Source organism: Coregonus clupeaformis, unplaced genomic scaffold, assembly GCF_020615455.1.
Source record: "Coregonus clupeaformis isolate EN_2021a unplaced genomic scaffold, ASM2061545v1 scaf0142, whole genome shotgun sequence".
Lineage (NCBI taxonomy): Eukaryota > Metazoa > Chordata > Actinopteri > Salmoniformes > Salmonidae > Coregonus > Coregonus clupeaformis.
In genome coordinates, this window is record NW_025533597.1 from 147,650 (window position 1) to 170,393 (window position 22,744).

Consider the following 22,744-nt stretch of genomic DNA (forward strand, 5'->3'; position numbering starts at 1 on the left):
AGGGTGGATTGACCTGTCTACACCTGTTGTATTCGGTGCATGTGGCAAATAAAATTGGATTTGATTCAGTTGTCTCCTTGGTCTAATCTACTGGCTTAAATCCTATTGTTCCTCGTGGATTTGGAGTTCCTCGAAGGATGGCTTGCATCCAAATAGGAAAAGAGGCTCTTATAAAACATTGACTCAAAAACAGCCTAACCCCTGCTCAGGTAATTCTTCCCATTCCCACTATTTCAGAGTTATCATCATACTTCTACAGATATCCATATTCCCAGGGGTATTGTCAGTAATAATCTGTTGACCATGAAGTTGAATTCCACTGTTAGCTCTGTAACTGTTAGACCAATTGGGAAGTCCATTGTGGTAAGCTCATTCAGTGCTATTATTTCAAATACCACAAATATGGACATCCCAGTTGTTCTCAAATCACTTAGAGGGCTTGGACTGTTACATATCAATGTACAAAGTTTGATATCAAAGATGGACCTTCTTGATATTTGGGTGCATGACACGAGTTGAAATTATGTTTTGGTTCTCAAAGAGACTTGGCTAAATGGCTCGATCCCAGATAAGGACATTGACATTGCTGATTAGAACATTTTCAGGTGTGGCAGACTGAAAAAAGGAGGGGGAGGGGTAGTTATATATAGTGCCTTCGGTAAGTATTCATAACCCTTGACTTTATCCACAGTTTGTTACGTTACAGCCTTATTGTAAAATTGATTAAATTAATAAAAATCCTCAGCAATCTGCACACAATACCCCTTAATGACGAAGCGAAAACAGGTTTGTCGCAATTTTTGCTAATTTATAAAAAATGAACAAATGAAATATCACGTTTACATAAGTATTCAGACTCGAAATTGAGTTCAGGTGCAACTTGTTTCCATTGATCATCCTTGACATGTTTCTACAACTTGATTGGACTCCACCTGTGGTAGATTAAATTGATTGGACATGATTTGGAAAGGCACACACTTGTCTATATAAGGTCCCACAGTTGACAGTGCATATCAGAGCAAAAACCAAGCCATGAGGTCGAAAGGCAGTGGTGGAAAAAGTACCCTTAATAGAAAGTTACTCAAGTGAAAATCATCCAGTAAAATACTACTTGAGTAAAAGTAAAAAAGTATTTAGTGTTAAATATAGTTAAGTATCAAAAGTAAATGTAATTGCTAAAATATACCAAAGTATCAAAAGTAGAAGTAAAAGTATTAATCATTTCAAATTCCTTATATTAAGCAAAGCAGACTGCACCATTCTTTTGTTTAAAAAATGTACAGATAGCCAGGGGCACACTCCAACATTCAGACATTATTTACAAAAGATGCATTTGTGTTTAGTGAGTCCGCCAGACCATAGGCAGTAGGGATGACCACGTGTTCTCTTGATAAGTATGTGAATTATTGTCACGACTTCCTCCGAGGCTGCCTCCCCTCCTTGTTCGGGCAGGCTTCGGCAAATATCGTCACCGGCTTACTAACCACTGCCCCCTAATTATCATCATCACATTTGTCTTGTCTTGTCAATCACACACACCTGGTTCTAATCCCCTCATTAGTCTGTGTATAAGTGTCTCTGGTCTTGGCCATTGTGGAGAGGTTGGAGTCTGTTTGATTGAGTGTGTGGACAGGTGTCTTTTATACAGGTAACGAGTTCAAACAGGTGCAGTTAATACAGGTAATGAGTGGAGAACAGGAGGGCTTCTTAAAGAAAAACTAACAGGTCTGTGAGAGCCGGAATTCTTACTGGTTGGTAGGTGATCAAATACTTATGTCATGCAATAAAATGCAAATTAATTACTTAAAAATCATACAATGTGATTTTCTGGATTTCTGTTTTAGATTCCGTCTCTCACAGTTGAAGTGTACCTATGATAAAAAATTACAGACCTCTACATGCTTTGTAAGTAGGAAAACCTGCAAAATTGCAGTGTATCAAATACTTGTTCTCCCCACTGTATATATTCTTATTTCCATTCCCTTACTTAGATTTGTGTGTATTGGGTATATGTTGTGAAATTGTTAGATATGACTTGTTAGATATTACTGCACTGTCGGCGCTAAAAGCACAAGCATTTCGCTACACACGCAATAACATCTGCTAAACACGTGTATGTGACAAATAAAATATGATTTGATTTGATCTGATATATCACATTACATATTTAATAATGACAGAATGTATTTTAAACTTCACAAGCAGTAACACTTTTGTATGACTTAATACATTTATTTTATCGACAGGAGTAGATTAACGATAAGTAATAAAATAAAGATGGCACTTCTAAAAGCATATTTCACACCATAACTTGCTGAATTTGCAAGATAACTTTTATTTTATTTTATTTCGGCACAAATGAAAATGTGGCACTGACTTGTCCCATGGATTGATGTTTCATCATTGATTAAATAAAGAGTTTGGCATTCGACTAGCCATATGCGACATACAAGTGCAGTTACAAGCCTGCTAGAGTTAGCGGAAGGTGGACAAGCAATATCCACTGTCATAGTACGTATAAAGCCTGAGCTGGAATGTGAAGCTAACTAAAGCTGGTTAGCTTTAAAAAAAAATAACCTGAGTAGATCTATGTTGAACACAAATATAAATGCAACATGTAAAGTGTTGGTCCCATTTTTCATGAGCTGAAATAAAAGATCCCAGAAATGTTTAATTTGCAAAAAATAAAATAAAATAAAAAATGCTGTTCCCAAATTTGTTTAGATCCGTGTCAGTGAGCATTTCTCCTTTGCCAAGATAATCCATACACCTGACAGATGTGGCATATCAAGAAGCTGATTAAACAGCATGATCATTACACAGGTGTACCTTGTGCTGGGGAAAATAAAAGACCACTCTAAAATGTGCATTGTTGTCACAAAAACACAATGCCACATATTGAGGGAGCATGCAATTGGCATGCTGACCACAGGAATGTCCACAAGAGCTGTTGCCAGAGAAATTAATGTTAATTTCTCTACCAATGTCGTTTTAGAGAATTTGGCAGTACGTCCTACCGGCCTCACAACCACAGACCACGTGTAACCACGCCAGCCCAGGACCTCCACATCCGGCTTTTTCACCTGCGGGATCGTTTGAGACAAGCCATCCGAATAGCTGATGAAACTGGGTTTACTCAACTGAAGAATTTCTGAACAAACTGTCAGAAACCTTCTCAGAAAAGCTCATCTGGGTGCTCGTCGTCCTCACCAGGGTCTTGACCTGACTGCAGTTCAGCATCATAACCGACTTCATTGGGCAAATTCTCACCTTCGGTGGCCACTGGCATGCTGAAGAAGTGTGCTCTTCATGGATTAATCCCGGTTTCAACTGTACCGGGCAGATGGCAGACTTTTGTCATTGCGTCGTGTGGGCGAGCGGTTTGCTGATGTCAACGTTGTGAATAGAGTGCGCCATGGTGGCGGTGGGGTTATGGTATGGACAGGCATAAGCTACGGACAACAAACACAATTACATTGATGGCAATTTGAATGCACAGAGATATTGTGACGAGATCCTGAGGCCCATTGTCGTGCCATTCATCCGCCGCCAGCACCTCATGTTTCAGCATAATAATGCACGGCCCCATGTCGCAAGGATCTGTACACAATTCCTGGAAGCTGAAAATCTCTCAGTTCTTCCATGGCCTGCATACTCACCAGACATGTCACTCATTGAGAATGTTTGGGATGCTCATGACCGACGTGTACGACAGCGTGATCCAGTTCCGCCAATATCCAGCAACTTCACACAGCCATTGAAGAGGAGTGGGACAACATTCCACAGGCCACAATCAACAGCCTGATCAACTCTATGCGAAGGACATGTGTCGTGCTGCATGAGGCAAATGTTGGTCACAGCAGATACTGACTGGTTTTCTGATCTATGGCCCAAACTTTTTAAAAGGTATTTGTGACCAGCATATGTATATCTGTATTCTCAGTCATGTGAAATTAACACATTAGGGCCTAATGAATTTATTTCAATTGACTGATTTCCTTATTTGAACTGTAACTCAGTAAAATCTTTGAAGTTGTTGCGTTTATATTTTTTTGCATGTTGCGTAGGATACCCCTCTGAGCCAAGGCTAGAAAAACAGACTCTATCTGAGAAATATATGCACTTCCTCAATCAAGAAGGCTGAATCTAGCTACTTTCTAAATTATATCTCATACTTTGCTGGTGAGCCTTCAAAATTTGGGAAAACAGACATTTCTCTCCTTCCTTGCCTGAGAAGTTGCGTCAGATTCTGGCATCATTACTGAGACAAATCAGCATTTTATCTGGCTTTTTATTTGAAATAAATGGTGGTTTAATTGACCCTGGTCAGCCAGTCGACTGCCTGCCCTTCTCCAAGCGTCTAGTCGGTGCAATGGAAGTTCCATCAACATCTAGTGAATCTTTGTTTTCATTTCAATAACTTTTTACTTGTGATGTGATAGACGTCTTGCGCAAGATAAAAAAAAAGTCAAATGGGGCTGATTTGCTTGATCCTTTTTTGTCTATAAAGCCCTCTTGAATAAACTTCTGCCATACCTTTATTAATTGTTAATGTATGTTAACAGACAGCAAGCAGTACCGGAGCTCATGTGTAGATCCAAAAGGCTTCTTAACAGCTTCTACGCCCAAGCCATAAGACTCCTGAACAGCTAATCATGGCTACCCGGACTATTTGCATTGCCCCCCCAACCCCACCCCCACCCCACCCCACCCCACCCCACCCCACCCCACCCCACCCTCTCTTTTACGCTGCTGCTACTCTGTTTAATAATATACTTTTTTTTGTTTTTCTTAAAACTGCATTGTTGGTTAAGGGCTTGTAAGTAAGCATTTGACTGTAAGGTCTACACCTGTTGTATTCGGTGCATGTGGCAAATAACATTTGATTTGATTTGACTCAGGGATGGCTAACCCTGGAGATCCCTTCAATCTCCACCGAGTTAGGGACTCACCCACAAACAGGACCAAGCCTGGCCTGGTCTGCCCCTAGCACAGTCAGCTTAGTTTTCCCCATTGAGACTGTGTTTGCGCCTCGATCTAAGTCTGGCAAAACTAAACATGGCAGTGTTCACTTTAGAAATCGCACTGAAATAAAGACCTCCTCCATTCCTGTCATTATTGACAGAGGTTGTGATGATACCTCACATCTCAAAATAGGACTACTTAATGTTAGATCCCTCACTTCCAATGCTGTCATAGTCAATTAGCTAATCACTGATAATAAACTTGATGTGATTGGCCTGACTGAAACATGGCTCAAGCCTTTTGAATTTACTGCGTTAAATGAGGCTTCTCCTCCTGGTTAAACTAGTGACCATATCCCCCGCACATCCCGCAAAGGCAGAGGTGTTGCTAACATTTAAGACAGCAAATTTAAATTCCTGGAAACAAATACCCTAGGATGGGTGCATCACGTCTTACCAGGCTTTCTTCACTATACTCGACTTGAGTGGGTTGAGTCACTGACGTTATCTTCCTGTCCGGTCCTGCGCCCCCTCGTGTGGTGGGGGAGATCTTTGTGGGCTACACTCCACCTTGTCTCAGGGTAGTAAGTTGGTGGTCTGTTGATATCCCTCCGGTGGTGTGGGGGCTGTGCTTTGGCAAAGTGGGTGGGGTTATATCCTGCCTGGTTGGCCCTGTCCGGGGGTATCGTCAGACCGGGCCACAGTGTCCCCCTCCCCCCCAGACCATCTCAGTCCCCAGTATCTATTCTGCAATAGTCTATATGCTGGGGGGCTAGGGTTAGTCTGTCCTATCTGGTGTATTTCTCCTGTCTTAACTGATGTCCTGTATGTCTTAAATATGCTCCCTCTAATTCTCCCATCTTGCGCTAATTCAGATCTCCCATCTTGCTCTCTCTCTCTTCCCTCCCATAGGACCTCAGCCCTAGGACCATGCCTCAGGACTACCTTGCCTGGCGACTCCTGGCTGTTCCCGTCTCCTGTCCACCTTGTTGTGCAGCTGATCCAGTTTCTGCTGTTCTGCCTGCGGCTATGGAACCCTGACCTGTTCACCGGATCTGCTACCTTATCCCGGACCTGCTGTTTCGACCCTCTCTCTCTATCTCTACCACACCTGCTATCTTGACCGCTGAATGCTCGGCTATGAAAAGCCAACTGACATTTAATCATGAGGTGCTGACCTGTTGCACCCTATATAACCACTGTGATTATTATTCTACCCTGCTGGTCATCTATGAACATTTGAACATCTTGAATAATGATCTAGCCTTAATAGCCATGTATTTTTATAATCTCCACCGGCACAGCCAGAAGCCTGGTTCCCTCAGAGCCTGGTTCCTCTCTAGGTTCCTGCCTTCCAAGGGAGCTTTTCCTAGCCACTGTGCTTCTACATCTGCATTGCTTGCTCTTTGGGGTTTTAGGCTGGGTTTCTGTAAAAGCACTTTGTGACATCTGCTGATGTAAAAAGGGCTTTATAAATACATTTGATTGATTGAACAACGTTTCAATAACACATTTAATCTGTTCTTTAAAGGTTCCCGAAATGTTTAATTAGGTTGGGGGAACAGTCTAGTGGGAACATTGTGGGGTCATCACAAAGGATATGTTCCCTAAAGACCAAAACTGTCCAGTTGTGCGGATGATTCTGCAATGTTTATTTTAGGGTGCAAAAAACATTCAACTGATGTTACAAGAATGTTCCCAGAACACATTTAGTCTGTTCTTTGAAGGTTCCCAGAATGTTTCATTAGGTTGTGGTAATATTGTGGGGACATTACAAGAGATAGTTTCCCAAAACACAACATATGCTCCGTTCTGATGACATTCATATGTTTAAGTTAGGTTGCACAGGACATTACCTTAATGTTGTAAGAATGAAATACGTACATTTTTGCGAAGTTCATAGTGTATTTGTTTTAGGTTTAACATAATATTATATTGATGTTCACACAATATACACTTAACCTTGTCTTGGAGGTCCTCAGAACATTTCAAGAACATTAAGAACATTGTATATTAACATTTTACCTAATGTTACCACAACATTCTCAACATGCAAATTAAAGCATAAGAAAGCAGATTAGAATATGTCCACATTATGTTTCTCTCCAGATTTAATGGCCATTCACAATTGTGGACTGTATTGTAAGTGATATAGAGACACATGGAGGTTTAATTTCATAAGACATTTGAACAGCATTTAATCATACAAAAACACAACCATATTTTTTACACTTCATATGTTGACAATCTGCACATGTGGGGTTTTAACCTGCAATGTTTGGTTTCCAAGCCAGGTCTTTTATCCTCTGCGCCACTAGGGAAGCTCTCTTCCATCAGTATATAGCCATGGCAGTATGGTCAATAAGGAATTCCATGCTTTTTTTTTTTTACTTTCTTAGACATAACTAACCAAGGGAAATACTGGTAACTGGATTATTCACCATCATTTCTCCCGTCCTCTTTCTATGATGCGTACTTCTAAGCACAAGGTATCCAAGACTATGCGTGCTGATCTAGGATCACTTTTGCTTTTCAGATCATGAAAAATAAGCCAGGGGTAACCATATCAAGCATCTCAAAGTATGAACTATATCAGGTGCATTTAAAAAAAATATGAACAGACCATTTTTACAGTTAGTCAAAATTCTGCATTTCTGACTGAATTTATAAATCTGGATGAAATAAAGCCATCCTCTCTTTTAGTAGAGTATATCTGAGCCTCAATGTAACTTTTTTTTGTAAAGAATATGTGCGATTGAACCTGCAATCGGATAATGAAACCACTGTGCCACCAGGGGATAGCTGTGGCCTTTTTCCATTTATTAGTATTTTTATGGTCAATCTGGACACAGAGCACAATTTCTGAGTTATTAAAATGTTCCCATCATCTTCATATGATGTGTACCTGTAACACTGTATTTTATGATTTTCTTGCTTCATCACATGCGTTGAAAGTCTTATGACATGTGATTTTAGTTGGACAGCTTCCTTTAAATAACTTGTATTCTTGTGTATTCATATGCTTCTTAACAGACTCAGAACCTTCAAACTAAATAAGACTTTTCTCAATCTCAACACGTGACAATATAGTAGCCATATCTAGGAAAACCAAAGTTCCAAAGGCTGGGCCTAATATATTGTATAAGAGGTCATACAATACGTTTTGTAATGATTCCTATGTTGATGATGTAAATAATATTTGCTGGTCTGTGGTGTGTAATGAGGAGCATCCAGAAGCTACACTTGACACATTTATGAAATGGCTAATTCCAGTTACTAATAAGCATGCACCCATTAAGAAAATGACTGTAAAAACTGTTAATTCCCAGTGGATTGATGAGGAATTGAACATTTTATGGTTGAGGGGGTTGAGGCAAAAGGAATGGCAAATAAGTCTGGCTGCACAATCAATAAACTGCAAATTGAGAAATCATGTGACTACACTGAATAAAAAGAAGAAGAAACTATACTATGAAACAAAGATAAATGATATATAGAATGATAGCAACACCTTCAATTAAATTTTTGGAAAAAAGGCAAACTCAGCTTCATCATTCATTGAATCAGATGGCTCATTCATCACAAAACCCACTGATATTGCAAAATAATTTAATGATTTTTTAATTGGCAAGATGCTCAAACCTAGGCATGACATGCCAGCAACAAATGCCAACCCTACACATCTAAGTACAGTGGGAAAAAAAAGTATTTAGTCAGCCACCAATTGTGCAAGTTCTCCCACTTAAAAAGATGAGAGAGGCTTGTAATTTTCATCATAGGTACACGTCAACTATGACAGACAAAATGAGGAAAAAAATTCCAGAAAATCACATTGTAGGATTTTTAATGCATTTATTAGCAAATTATGGTGGAAAATAAGTATTTGGTCAATAACAAAAGTTTCTCAATACTTTGTATATACCCTTTGTTGGCAATGACCCAGGTCAAACGTTTTCTGTAAGTCTTCACAAGGTTTTCACACACTGTTGCTGGTATTTTGGCCCATTCCTCCATGCAGATCTCCTCTATAGCAGTGATGTTTTGGGGCTGTCGCTGGGCAACACGGATTTTCAACTCCCTCCAAAGATTTTCTATGGGGTTGAGATCTGGAGACTGGCTAGGCCACTCCAGGACCTTGAAATGCTTCTTACGAAGCCACTCCTTCGTTGCCCGGGCGGTGTGTTTGGGATCATTGTCATGCTGAAAGACCCAGCCACGTTTCATCTTCAATGCCCTTGCTGATGGAAGGAGGTTTTCACTCAAAATCTCACGATACATGGCCCCATTCATTATTTCCTTTACACGGATCAGTCGTCCTGGTCCCTTTGCAGAAAAACAGCCCCAAAGCATGATGTTTCCACCCCCATGCTTCACAGTAGGTATGGTGTTCTTTGGATGCAACTCAGCATTCTTTGTCCTCCAAACACGATGAGTTGAGTTTTTACCAAAAAGTTCTATTTTGGTTTCATCTGACCATATGACATTCTCCCAATCCTCTTCTGGATAATCCAAATGCACTCTAGCAAACTTCAGACGGGCCTGGACATGTACTGGCTTAAGCAGGGGGACACGTCTGGCACTACAAGATTTGAGTCCCTGGTGGCGTAGTGTGTTACTGATGGTAGGCTTTGTTACTTTGGTCCCAGCTCTCTGCAGGTCATTCACTAGGTCCCCCCGTGTGGTTCTGGGATCTTTGCTCACCGTTCTTGTGATCATTTTGACCCCACGGGGTGAGATCTTGCGTGGAGCCCCAGATCGAGGGAGATTATCAGTGGTCTTGTATGTCTTCCATTTCCTAATAATTGCTCCCACAGTTGATTTCTTCAAACCAACCTGCTTACCTATTGCAGATTCAGTCTTCTCAGCCTGGTGCAGGTCAACAATTTTGTTTCTGGTGTCCTTTGACAGCTCTTTGGTCTTGGCCATAGTGGAGTTTGGAGTGTGACTGTTTGAGGTTGTGGACAGGTGTCTTTTATACTGATAACAAGTTCAAACAGGTGCCATTAATACAGGTAATGAGTGGAGGACAGAGGAGCCTCTTAAAGAAGATGTTACAGGTCTGTGAGAGCCAGAAATCTTGCTTGTTTGTAGGTGACTAAATACTTATTTTCCACCATCATTTGCAAATAAATTCATAAAAAATCCTACAATGTGATTTTCTGGATTATTTTTTCTCAATTTGTCTGTCATAGTTGACGTGTACCTATGATGAAAATTACAGGCCTCTCTCATCTTTTTAAGTGGGAGAACTTGCACAATTGGTGGCTGACTAAATACTTTTTTTCCCCCACTGTATAACTGACGAAATTATAAAAGACAAGCATTGCAATTTTGAATTCCGTAAAGTGAGTGTGGAAGAGGTGAAAAAAGTATTGTTTTCTATCAACAATGACAACCCACCTGGGTCTGACAACTTGGATGGAAAATTACTGAGGATAATAGCGGATGATTTTGCCACTCCTATTTGCCATATCTTCAATCTAAGCTTACAAGTAAGTATGTGCCCTCAGGCCTGGAGGGAAGCAAAAGTAATTCATTTACTGGCTCAAATAGCCGACTAATCCTTAGTAAACTTTTGGAAAAATGGTGCATGACCAGATACAGTTCTATTTTACTGTAAACAAATTGACAACAGACTTTCAGTACGCTTATTGGGAAGGGCATTCAACATGCACAGCACTTACAAATATGACTGTTGATTGGCTGAGATAAATTGATGATACAAATATTGTGAGAGCTGTTTTGTTTGACTTCAGTTCGGCTTTTGACATGCTCGATCATAGTCTGCTGCTGGAAAAACGTATGTGTTATGGTTTACACCCCCTGCTGTATTGTGGATAAAGAGTTACCTGTCTAACAAAACAGAGTGGGTATTCTTTAATGGAAGCCTCTCCAACATAATCCAGGCAGAATCAGGCATTCCCCAGGGCAGCTGTCTAAGTTGTTCAATCTTTACTAATGAAATAGTAAAGATTGCCAGTGTGTCTATGAATAAAGCCAGTGTGTCTATGAATGCGAATGACTCAACACATCACAACACATCAGCTACTACAATGTGTGAAATTACTGCAACACATAACAAAGAGCTGTTAGTTTCAGAATGTGTGACAAGAAAATAAGTTAGTCCTAAATATTTCAAAAACAAGCATTGTATTTGAGACAAATCATTCACTAAACCCTAAACCTCACCTAAATCTTGTAATAAATTATGTGGAAATTGAGCAAGTTGAGGTGACTAAACTCCTTGGAGTAACCCTGGATTCTAAACTGTCATGGTCAAAACATGTTGATGCAACAGTAGCTAAGATTGTTAAACGTCTATCCATAATAAAGCGCTGATCTGCCTTCTTAACAGTACTATCAACAAGGCAGGTCCTACAGGCTCTAGTTTTGTCGCACCTGGGCTACTGTCCATTCATGTGGTCAGGTGCCACAAAACAGGACTCAGGAAAAGTACAATTGGTTCAGAACAGGGCAGCACGGCTGGCCCCTAAATGTACACGGAGAGCTAACATTAATAATACGCATGTCAATCTCTCATGGCTCAGAGTAGAGGAGAGATTGACTGCATCACTACTTGTTTTTGTAAGAAATATTGACATGCTGAATACACCAAGCTGTCTGTTTAAACTACTAGGAAACACATTGGACACCCATGCATACCCCACAAGACATGCCACCAAAGGTCTCTTCACAATCCCCAAGTCCAGAACAGACAATGGGAGGCGTAGAGTACCATGGCTACATGGAACTCAATTCCACATCAAGTGACTGATGCAAGCAGTAGAATCAGATTTAAAAAACAGATAAAAATGCACCTTATGGAACAGCGGGGAACAGCGGGGACAGTGAAGAGACACACATAGGTACAGACACACGCATACACATACAAATGCTAACACACACACTCTACACACACGCACACATGGATTTTGTATTGTAGTGGTCTGAGGGCACATACTTAATGTGTTGTGAAAAGCGTAATGAAATGTAATGTCATGTCATATTTTTTATTGTATATACAGTACCAGTCAAAATTTTGGACACACCTACTATTTCAAGGGTTTTTCTTTATTTTTGCTATTTTTACATAGTAGAATAATAGTGAAGACATCAAAGCTATGGAATAACACAATTGGAATGATGTAGTAAACAAAAAAGTGTTAAACATATCCAAATATATTTTATATATGAGATTTTTCACCCCCACACCATTACACCTCCTCCTCCATGCTTTACGTGGGAACTACACATGCGGAGATCATCCGTTCAACCAACCACAAAGACACTGCGGTTTGAACCAAAAATCTCAAATTTCCACCTGTCTAATGTCCATTGCTCGTGTTTCTTGGCCCAAGCAGGTCTCTTGTTATTATTTGTGTCCTTTAGTAGTGGTTTCTTTGCAGCAATTCGACCATGAAGGCCTGATTCACACAGTCCCCTCTGAACAGTTGACGTTGAGATGTGTCTGTTACTTGAACTCTGTGAAGCATTTATTTGGGCTGCAATTTCTGAGGCTGGTAACTATATTGAACTTATCCTCTGCAGCAGAGGTAACTCTGGGTCTTCCATTCCTGTGGCGGTCCTCATGAGAGCCAGTTTCATCATAGCGCTTGATGGTTTTTGCAACTGCACTTGAAGAAACTTTCAGACTTTCAATGTTCCGGATTGACTGACCATGTCTTAAAGTAATGGACTGTCGTTTCTCTTTGTTTATTTGAGCTGTTCTTGGCATAATCTGGACTTGGTCTTTCACCAAATAGGGCTATCTTCTGTATACCCCCCTACCTTGTTACAACACAACTGATTCGCTCAAACGCATTAAGGAAACACATTCCACAAATTAACTTTTAAGAAGGCACACATGTTCATTTAAATGCATTCCAGTTGACTACCTCATGAAGCTAGTTCATTTTCATTTCATTTTCATCATTTAGCAGACGCTCTTATCCAGAGCGACTTACAAATTGGTGCATTCAATTAGTTACTTTTTTGGTTAAATGTGTTATTTCATAGTTTTGATGTATTCACTATTATTCTACAGTGTAAAAAATAGTAGAAATAAAGTAAACCCATTGAATGAGTATGTGTGTCCAAACTTTTGACTGGTAGTGCAACTGCCCTAATGTTGCTGGACCCCAGGAAGTGTAGCTGCTGCGGGATCCTTAATCAATACAAATACAAATGTGATGAAGAAAGAAAATAATAAAATACATTGTTACAAGTACACAGCATATGAAGAGGTTGGGAAGATTTATTAACGGTTCCCAACTAGTCTGTACAACAATGTACCTTTGAACAGCATTTAATCATACAAACACAACCATATTTTTTACACGTCATACAGTATGTTGACAATCTGCACATGTGGAGTTTGAACTTGCAATGTTTGGTTTCCAAGACAGATCAACAACCCTCTGCGCCACCTGGGTATAGCTGTGACCTTCTGTTTTTTTTTCAGTCAGATATGGTCAATCAGGATTGACCATATCTGACTGAAAAAAACCCACAAGGTCACAGCTATACCCAGGTGGCGCAGAGGGTTGTTGATCTGTCTTGGAAACCAAACATTGCAAGTTCAAACTCCACATGTGCAGATTGTCAACATACTGTATGACGTGTAAAAAATATGGTTGTGTTTGTATGATTAAATGCTGTTCAAAGGTACAGTGAAATAAACTAAAATGCCATGTGTCTAGGTCAACTACAATGCAGTCTTCAAATGCAACCTGCCGTCACATCTGGAGAGAAACATAATGGGGATGTATTACAATCTGCTTTAATGAGCCACATATTTTCATGCTGAGAATATTGTGGTAATTTTAGGTCAAACTTAAATATAACATTTTCTAAATGTTCTTGAAATGTTCTGAGGACCTCAGAAACAAGGTAACATTTATATTTTGTGAACATCAATGGAATATTATGTTGAACCTAATTATGTTAAACTGACTTATTTCCTTCTTACTGTCACGTCTCCTCCCGTTGCTCCACTTCGGCACTCTGATTCGCCGGTCTACTGAGCCACCGGTCTGAGCGCACCACCTCTGCAACACCGGAATGGACACCCAACGCACCCTAATCACCTCCAGTGCACCTGCACCTCATCATCTCATCACCACCCCTATTTAGCCCTGGACTGTTCTGGATGATGTTGTGTGTGATTGTTAAGCGTCATGTCGTTTACTTTGTTATTTCTCTTGCTCATTGTTAAGTAAACCTTGACCTTGTTAATTCCTGCGTCTGTGTCCTGCCTCTTCCTATACTCAGTACGCGTCACAGAATCACACACCAAACGAAAATGGATGCAACAGGAGTTTCCCAGTGCCTCGACCAGAACCAGCAGCAGCTTTCCCAGTTGAACGCCGCCATGCAGGAAGTGCTCCAAACTTTGCATATTCTGCCCAAGGCTCCGGTTCAACCTAAGGGAGCGGCGAGTGCCCCCAATCCACCTGTTCCCGTGCTATCACCCACTCCTGCGGGAACCCTCGCTCTACCGGAGCGCTATGACGGTAAAACTATTAAATGTAGCGGCTTCCTGCTACAGGTCTCCCTTTATCTGGCACGTCAGCCTGGGGCATATCCATCTGACCAAGCCAGGATAGCGCTGGTGATTTCACTTCTTAAAGGAAAGGCGCTGGATTGGGCCACAGCAGTCTGGGAAGGAGAGGAGGCAGCGGCACTTCCCTACCTCACCTTACTCACTAGGTTCAGGGTGGTGTTTGATCATCCCACGGAAGGAAAGGACAGGGGTGACTGTCTCCTCCATCTACAACTGAGAGAGGGGCCCGCGTCCGAGTACGCTCTGAGCTTTCGCATGGTGGCGGTGTCTTCCGGCTGGAATGAGCGTGCTCTGCGCATGCCCTTCAGGTGAGGCTTACGGGAGGACATCAAGACGGAACTCGCATGTTGGGACGACGAGATGGACCTTGATGCCCTCATCACCACGTCCATCCATCTTGACAACATGTTGAGAGAGAGACGGCGTTCCCAACACCTCCCGGAGCCTCGATGCTCACCCCATCTGAGCTATGGAAGCCGCCCTGCTTCCGAGTCCTCACCCATGGAGGTGGGCAGCACCCCCTACACCACCATGGACCACAGATCTCCTGGCGGCTCCCTATTTAGGCGATATGACTCCCGTCGCCGCTCCGTGAGTGTTACGTCAGCTCCTATCACAAAACCATTGTTTTTAGTTCCCATAACGGTGACTGGTTATTCTTTCTCTTCCATTTCTACCACTATGATAGATTCCGGATCAGCGGGGAACCTTATAGATAGGGAGCTGGTCTCTGAATGGGGGTTGCCCACCATGCCACTGCCATCTCCGCTACACGTCACCTCACTGGACAATAAACCCCTTGGATCAGGCACCATTCCGCACGTCACTTTCCCCATCACCATCACCATTCCCACACTACCGGAGCACCACGAGGAGCTGTCATTCCACATCGTCACGTCACCCCTTCACCGGATTGTCTTGGGATTGCCCTGGCTCAGACTACACAACCCCACCATCAATTGGAGCACCAAGAGGTTCACAGCCTGGTCCACCACATGCCGGAAGACCTGCCTGCCGGTGGTTTGTTGTTCCACATCAGTGGAGAGTCCGGGGTCCGCCCTCCAGCCCAACATTCCACGTGAGTATGCAGATCTCTCCGATGTCTTCTCTTCATTAAAGGCTACGTGTCTCCCTCCTCACAGGCCCTGGGACTGCGCCATTGACCTGCTGGAGAGACAACACCCCCGAAGAGTCGCATTTATCCCCTTTCCATGGCGGAGACTGAGGCCATGGAGAAGCATGACCCTGAAACAGGGATTCATCAGACGCTCCACCTCTCCTGCCTCCACCAGCTTCTTCTTCATGGCCAAAAAAGACAGAGGACTGAGACCATGCATTGACTACAGGGGGCTGAACGCAGTCACCACCAAGTACCGGTACCCCCTCCCTCTGGTTCTGTCGGCCATCGAGCAGCTACGAGGGGCCCGGTACTTTACCAAGTTGGAACTGAGGAGTGCCTACAACCTTATCCGAATCCGGGAAGGAGACGAGTGGAAGACGGCATTCAGCACTACCTCAGGCCACTGTGAATACTGCATCATGCCCTACGGCCTCGCCAACGCACCTTCTGTGTTCCAGTCCTTCATCAATGATGTGTTCCGGGACATGCTGAGTAGACAGGTGGTGGTGTACATCGACAATATCCTGATCTACTCGGCTACATTCGAGGAGCACGTCAGGGACGTCCGAGCTGTCCTACTCAGCCTCCGGGAACACAGCCTGTTGGTGAAGGGGGAGAAATGCGAATTCCACCAACAGGCCATCTCCTTCCTGGGATACCGGATCAGTCCTCAGGGGGTGTTCATGGAAGGAGTGAAGATGGACGCCTTCAGGTCATAACCAGTTCCACCACCATCAAGGGCCTACAGAGCTTCATGGGATTCGCTAATTTCTACCGGCGTTTCATCAGGGCCTTCAGCTCCATAGCCGCCCCGCTCACATCTCTCCTTAAGGGTGGGCCTCAGAAGCTGGCCTGGATTCCTGAGGCTGACGCTGCCTTCAAGAGGCTGAAGGAGAGGTTCACCAAAGCGCCCATCCTAAAACACCCAGATCCATCTCTTCCTTTCATCCTGGAGGTGGATGCAACGGAGGAGGGTGTGGGTGTGGTCCTCTCCCAGCGGCACGGTAAGCCAGAGAAAATGTATCCCTGTGCCTTTTTCTCTAAAAAGCTTACCACCGCGGAGAGGAACTATGGAGATGGAGACAGGGAGCTGTTGGCAGTGGACCTCGCTCTGGAGGAATGGAGCCACTGGCTGGAGGGCGCAGTCTATCCATTCCGGATTCTTACTGACCACCGGAATTTGGAGCACATACGGGCAGCGAAACGAATGAACTCTCATCAAGCCAGGTGGGCCCAATTTCTCACTCGCTTCCAATTAATTCTGTCCTACCGCCCAGGATCCCAGAATGTGAAGGCCGACGCACTCTCCAGGATGCACCATACCGGAGAAAGGAAGGATCTGGTGGGTCCTATCCTGCCCTCGTCTCTCATTGTTGCTCCTGTCGTTTGGGATGTGGACGAAGACATCCGCCTGGCGGCTCAGGAGGACCCAGCGTGTGCCGATGCCCCACCGGGGCGCATGTATGTACCCACCAGTGTCTGTGACCGCCTGCTGATCTGGGCGCACACCACCCTTACGGCAGGGCACTCTGGTATTACACGCACCCTGCATTCTCTAGCCTAAAAATACAGGTGGCCCACCTTGGCTTCTGATGTCTCCCGCTCCATCAACTCCTGTTCCGTATGTGCCCAAACGAAGACACCTCGGAACGCCCCGGCAGGCAAACTAGTTCCTCTCCCAGTGCCTCAGCAACCTTGGTCACACCTGTCCATAGACTTTGTCACCGACCTTCCACGTTCTGACGGTTTCACTACAGTCATGGTGGTCGTAGATCGGTTCTCCAAATCATGCCGTTTTTTGCCACTAACTAGTCTTCCTTCTGCTCTCCAGGTCGCTGAGGTCCTGTTCCAACAGGTCTTCCAGCATTATGGACTTCCGGAGGACATTGTCTCGGACTGTGGACCCCAATTCACCTCCCGAGTGTGGAAGGCTTTCCTGGAGAAGATCGGGGCCACGGCCAGCCTCACTTCTGGGTATAGGCCTCAGTCGAATGGGCAGGTGGAGCACATGAACCAGGAGCTGGGGAGGTTTCTTCCCCGGGCAGAATATGCCCAGAACTCCCTCGTTCACTCCTCCACGGGGCTCACTCCCTTCCAGTGCGTCCTTGGGTGCCAGCCGGCCCTGGCCCCTTGGACACCCAGCCAGACCGATGCGCCCGCTGTCGACGAGTGGTTCCACAGGGCCAGACAGGTCTGGGACACCGCCTATGTCCATCTCCAGAGGGCCATTGGTCGGAAGAAGGACGAAGCCGACCGCCACCGCAGTGAGGCCCCTGTATTCCAGCCTGGGGATCGTGTCTGGTTGTCCACAAAAAACCTTCCTCTCAGCCTGTCCTGCAAGAAACTGAGCCCCCGGTTTGTGGGGCTGTTTAAGGTCCTCCGGCGGATAAATGAGGTATCACACTGGCTGCTCCTTCACCCTCACTACCGTGTCTCACCCACTTTTCATGTGTCTCTCCTCAGGCCGGTGGTTCCTGGTCTTCTGGCGGATGCCGTCCCCCAGGGTACGCCTCCTCCACCCCTGGACATTGACGGGAGTCCGACGTGTGCAGTGAGGGACCTGCTGGAATCCAGGATACATGGGGGACGGCTCCATTACCTGGTGGACTGGGAGGGTTATGGTCCTGAGGAGATGAGCTGTGTTCCGGCTGGGGACGTTCTGCACCCCAACCTAATTCGGGACTTCCACCGTCGCCGCCCTGACCGGCCCACTTCTCATCCTCGGGGTCGTGCTCCTGGCCGGCGACGTCCAGCGGCTGGAGCCGCATGTCCGGGGAGGGGTACTGTCACGTCTCCTCCAGTTGCTCCCCTCCGGCGCTCTGATTCGCCGGTCTACTGAGCCACTGGTCTGAGCGCACCACATCGGCAACACCGGAATGGAAACCCAAAGCACCCTAATCACCTCCAGCGCACCTGTACCTCATCATCTCAACACCACCCCTATTTAGCCCTGGACTGTTCTGGATGATGTTGTGTTTGATTGTTAAGCTTCGTGTCGTTTACTTTGTTATTTCTCTTGCTCATTGTTAAGAAACCTTGACCTTGTTAATTCCTGCGTCTGTGTCCTGCCTCTTCGTATACTCAGTACGCATCACACTTACAACATTCAGGGAATGTAAGGTGCAACATTCAGGGAATGTAACTTAAACATTGTATGAATGCCAACTGAGCATATTTTGTGTTTTGGGAACTTATCTCTTGTAATGTACCCACACTGTTCCCACAACCTAATAAAATGTTCTGGGAACCTTTAAAGAATCATAAAGGATGTTCTGTCAACATTCTTGCAACATAAAATAACTGTTTTGTGCACCCTGATACAAATATTATCTGAATGTTAGCACAACTGGACAGGTTTTAGCGTTTTGTGAAACTCTTGTCATAATCCCACAATGTTCCCACAATGTTCCCACAACCTAAATAAATGTTGTAGGAACTTTTAAATAACATGACAAATGAGTTTTTTGGGAACATATCTCTTGTGATGTCCACACATTGTTCCCACAATGTAAGGAAACATTCTGGGAACCTTTAAAGAACCGATTAAATGTGTTCTGGGAACGTTCATGTAACATCAGGTGAATGTTTTTTGCACCCTAAATTAAACATTGTACCGTCAGATCTGATGAAAACTTAATTTAATATGCCTATGATACTGTCGAAGCCGGCCGCGAACAGGAGACCAGGAGACCGGGCGGTGCACAATTGTCCCATTGCGCACTAGTGACTCCGGTGGCGGGCTGAGCACAGTGCACACAGACACAGTCGCCCATGTGTACGGTGTTTCCTCTGACACATTGGTGTGGCTGGCATCCAGGTTAAGCTGGCATTGTGTCAAGAAGTGGCTTGGCTGGGTTGTGTTTCTGCAGACGCACGGCTCTCGACCTTCGCCTCTCCGAGTCCGTATGGGAGTTCCAGCAATGGGACAAGACCGTAACTACTACCAATTGGATACCACGAAAAAGGGGCAAATAAACAATATAACCAGAAGAATTAACCCTGTATGGTTCTTCAAAAAGTTATTTGTAGAACCTCTGAGATTGATAATGGTTCTTTATAGAACCTAAAAAATGGGTTCTTTCATTACAACACCATAAAGGTTCAATAAAGAATTGTTACAGTGGGACTTACCGTCATGTTGTCATGTTTAGTTATCCCCCCCTTCTGGGTGTGATGCACCCCCCCTTTAACTGGGTATCTAGTGAAACAATATTGCGTGCTCGCCTTAGCTTTGTGTAACAGTTGAACTGTATCCTGTGGTGCTGGAGAAAGAGAGCCCACTGTCTTGTACCACCATCTGTACATTAAACCGGAGATTTCCCATTCTACACCCCCTGAGCGAGTTTCTCTATCTTCTATAACGGGACCCCGCTAGCAGACTAGCCAACTGGCTACAGCTATGCTAGCTATTCAATAGGAGTAACAACAGAGATAAATAACATAAAGTACAACTGAGTCATTAAAAAAAGATTATTTGTAGTACCAGAAAATGTTTGTAATGATAGTGGAACCCTTTTTGGTGCTATATAGAACCTATTTTGAATGGTTCTTTGTAGAACCATATGAAAGGGTTCTTTATAAGACTATAAAGGTTACATTTGGAACCTTATGAGCATGGTTCTTTATAGAACCTTTAAAAAAGGGTTATTCTATATAGCACCAAAAAGTGTTCCGCTATCATTAAAAAGGGTTCCGAACCATATTTTGAAAGCCTGTATTGGATACAGAACACTTGAAACAAATGCTGTTAATGCCGCGTTCACATGCTCGTCGGAACATCCGATTTCCTAGTTGTGATGTCGGAAATACGACGTTGTTTCATTCCTGTGCAATTCTTCAACCAATATGATTTGATAAGCTAGCTAATGTTGCTAATAATAAGGTTAGTTAGCTTGCTTAACATTTTAAATATTATTAAACTAGCTACTATCCATATTTATAAGGTTGTAGTTGTCAAAAACAGATTTGTTGAAAAGGTAAAACGTCAGTGGTGAAATGTCACAACTCGGCAAATCGGGCAACAACATTTTCTCACTTGTAATTCCGACTTGGAGGGTAGTTCAAGTTAAACTTTCCAGTCAGAACTAGGAATTTACCATAACTCTGATAGAACGCAGCATAAGACACAAGACACCATGGAAACGTTCTTGAAAATAATAGCCAACAAACTGTGTGACAGAAAAAAATATATATTCAGCTTCAAGGCTTTTTCAAGACTCAAGGGAATGATGTGGGGAAAAGTTATTGTACAAAAAGCTTTTTTTGTCTTGGCATTTCTCTAGAAGTAGCTAAAATGTGGATAAATAATCCAAATATTTCTCTCTCTCTATCTCTCTCTCTCTCTCTCTCTCTCTCTCTCTCTCTCTCTCTCTCTCTCTCTCTCTCTCTCTCTCTCTCTCTCTCTCTCTCTCTCTCTCTCTCTGTCTGTCTCTCTCTCTCCCTCTGTCTGTCTATCTCTCTCTCTCCCAGCCTCTTTCTCTCTCTCCCAGCCTCAGTCAATCAACAGGCCATCATTGCCTTTGATGACAATGTCATGTCGTGGCGAGAACAGCAGCTGTCTCTTATGAGAAGTGCTCCCAGTCAATCTGTTAGCAGGCCAATACAGAGCTAACATCTGAGCCAATTAGGAGCAGTGTGTGAAAGGGCTAAAGGATCTAAATGGCTTATCTTGTCTGTCATCGCTCTGATCGCACCAGAAACATGAACACATAAGAGTTTATGAATTCGCTATTTATTTCATGATAAGAGTTTTTCATAGGAAAGTGTGCATGGATTAAGGCAATATGTCTGTCAACAGAACATGTATAGCAATTGATACAATAATACATATGCAGTTCACACTCAAGAAGACTACATTTTTCAACTTAACCATCTAAATTATGATGATGATTCATTGAATTTAGATAGCGCTTTTCCAATGCTCAAAGTGCTTAACATTATAAGGAGGGTGGGATCTCCCTTCACCCATTACTATTGTGCAGCACCAATGGGACCAGATAAACCAATATATAAGTCTGCAATGGGACCAGATAAACCAATAAATAAGTTGTCAAGAAGTCTTACCTGTGATGACCGAGTAGCTCTGTGAGACGCTGGAGCCCAGGTCTGAGCTGGTGCTGGTGGACAGGCTGGGTTTGGTCTCATCTAGACTGCTGTTCAGGGACGGGAAAGAGATCTCATTTGCCTGTGGAATAAAATACACACAAAATTAGCATTGGTCTTTTAGCACATACGCACGCAAGCACACACAAACACACACCCTCACTGCCTGTCTAAACTTGTCCTGTGAGTGACCCAAACAAAGCCTATCAAATGTCAAACCCACCGAATCCAACAAAAACAATATCTCTGACTACGGTTAAGTCTTCAGCCAAGACCCAAAAGGAGTGAAGTTTGACTGCTAACGACCATTTGGTAAATCCTTCCTTAAACAACACTGCTTTTAAGGTGTAGAAACAGATAAACACATCTGAAGGGCCTCTGTAATTCCTCCTGAAGATTTCCATGCATTATGCTGTGATCGCCTAGCCTTGTGCTTGAACCGAAGGCCTGTGATGTGTGCATACATTAGGCTGCGTCTGAGAGGAAGAGAGAGAGAGGAATGAGAGAGGGATTGGGAGAAGGAGTGAAAAGCTAGGAGTGTCAGCTGGTTCTTTGTGCTCGGTTGCAGTCATCCCTGTGACCAGTCAAGGGAGGAGACATTCAGGGCTTTGTTACAGGAGACACATGTGGTCGTGCATTTTTAAAAGGGGAGGAAAAAACCTTGCCATCAAAACCTTTGTGTCGAAGTTTCAGGATGATAAAATAAAAGCTGTAAAATATTTCTACGTTTTGTGGAATTTTAGCTGTTTACGACATAAAGATTGTCAACATGTGAGATGAGCGTGGGTACTGTGTTTCTGTAGCAAACCACACAATAAATGCACATATTAAATCTCGAAAGCGTGCATAAAAAGGATGCTTTAAACTTCATTGAGAGGAAGTGCCTGAATTTGGGAACTTTCTGTGTATTTTCATACGTGTTTTATCAAGGTTAAGACACTTCTAAATCAGTCTACGAAGGGCCTATAGCCCTTCTTTAAAGTAATAGTCAGCCAT

General features: G+C 43.5%; 1 protein-coding gene across 3 annotated transcripts in view; it reads right to left on the bottom strand.

Moving 5' to 3' along the window:
* LOC121556795 (paired box protein Pax-2a) overlaps positions 1-22,744 on the bottom strand; it is a 179,704-nt gene that overhangs the window by 86,446 nt on the left and 70,514 nt on the right. For all 3 annotated transcript variants that reach the window (XM_041870705.2, XM_041870704.2, XM_041870703.2), the window contains one exon: positions 21,710-21,830. In XM_041870705.2, the coding sequence (XP_041726639.1) occupies positions 21,710-21,830 (121 nt within the window). The remainder of the gene's footprint in view (positions 1-21,709; positions 21,831-22,744) is intronic.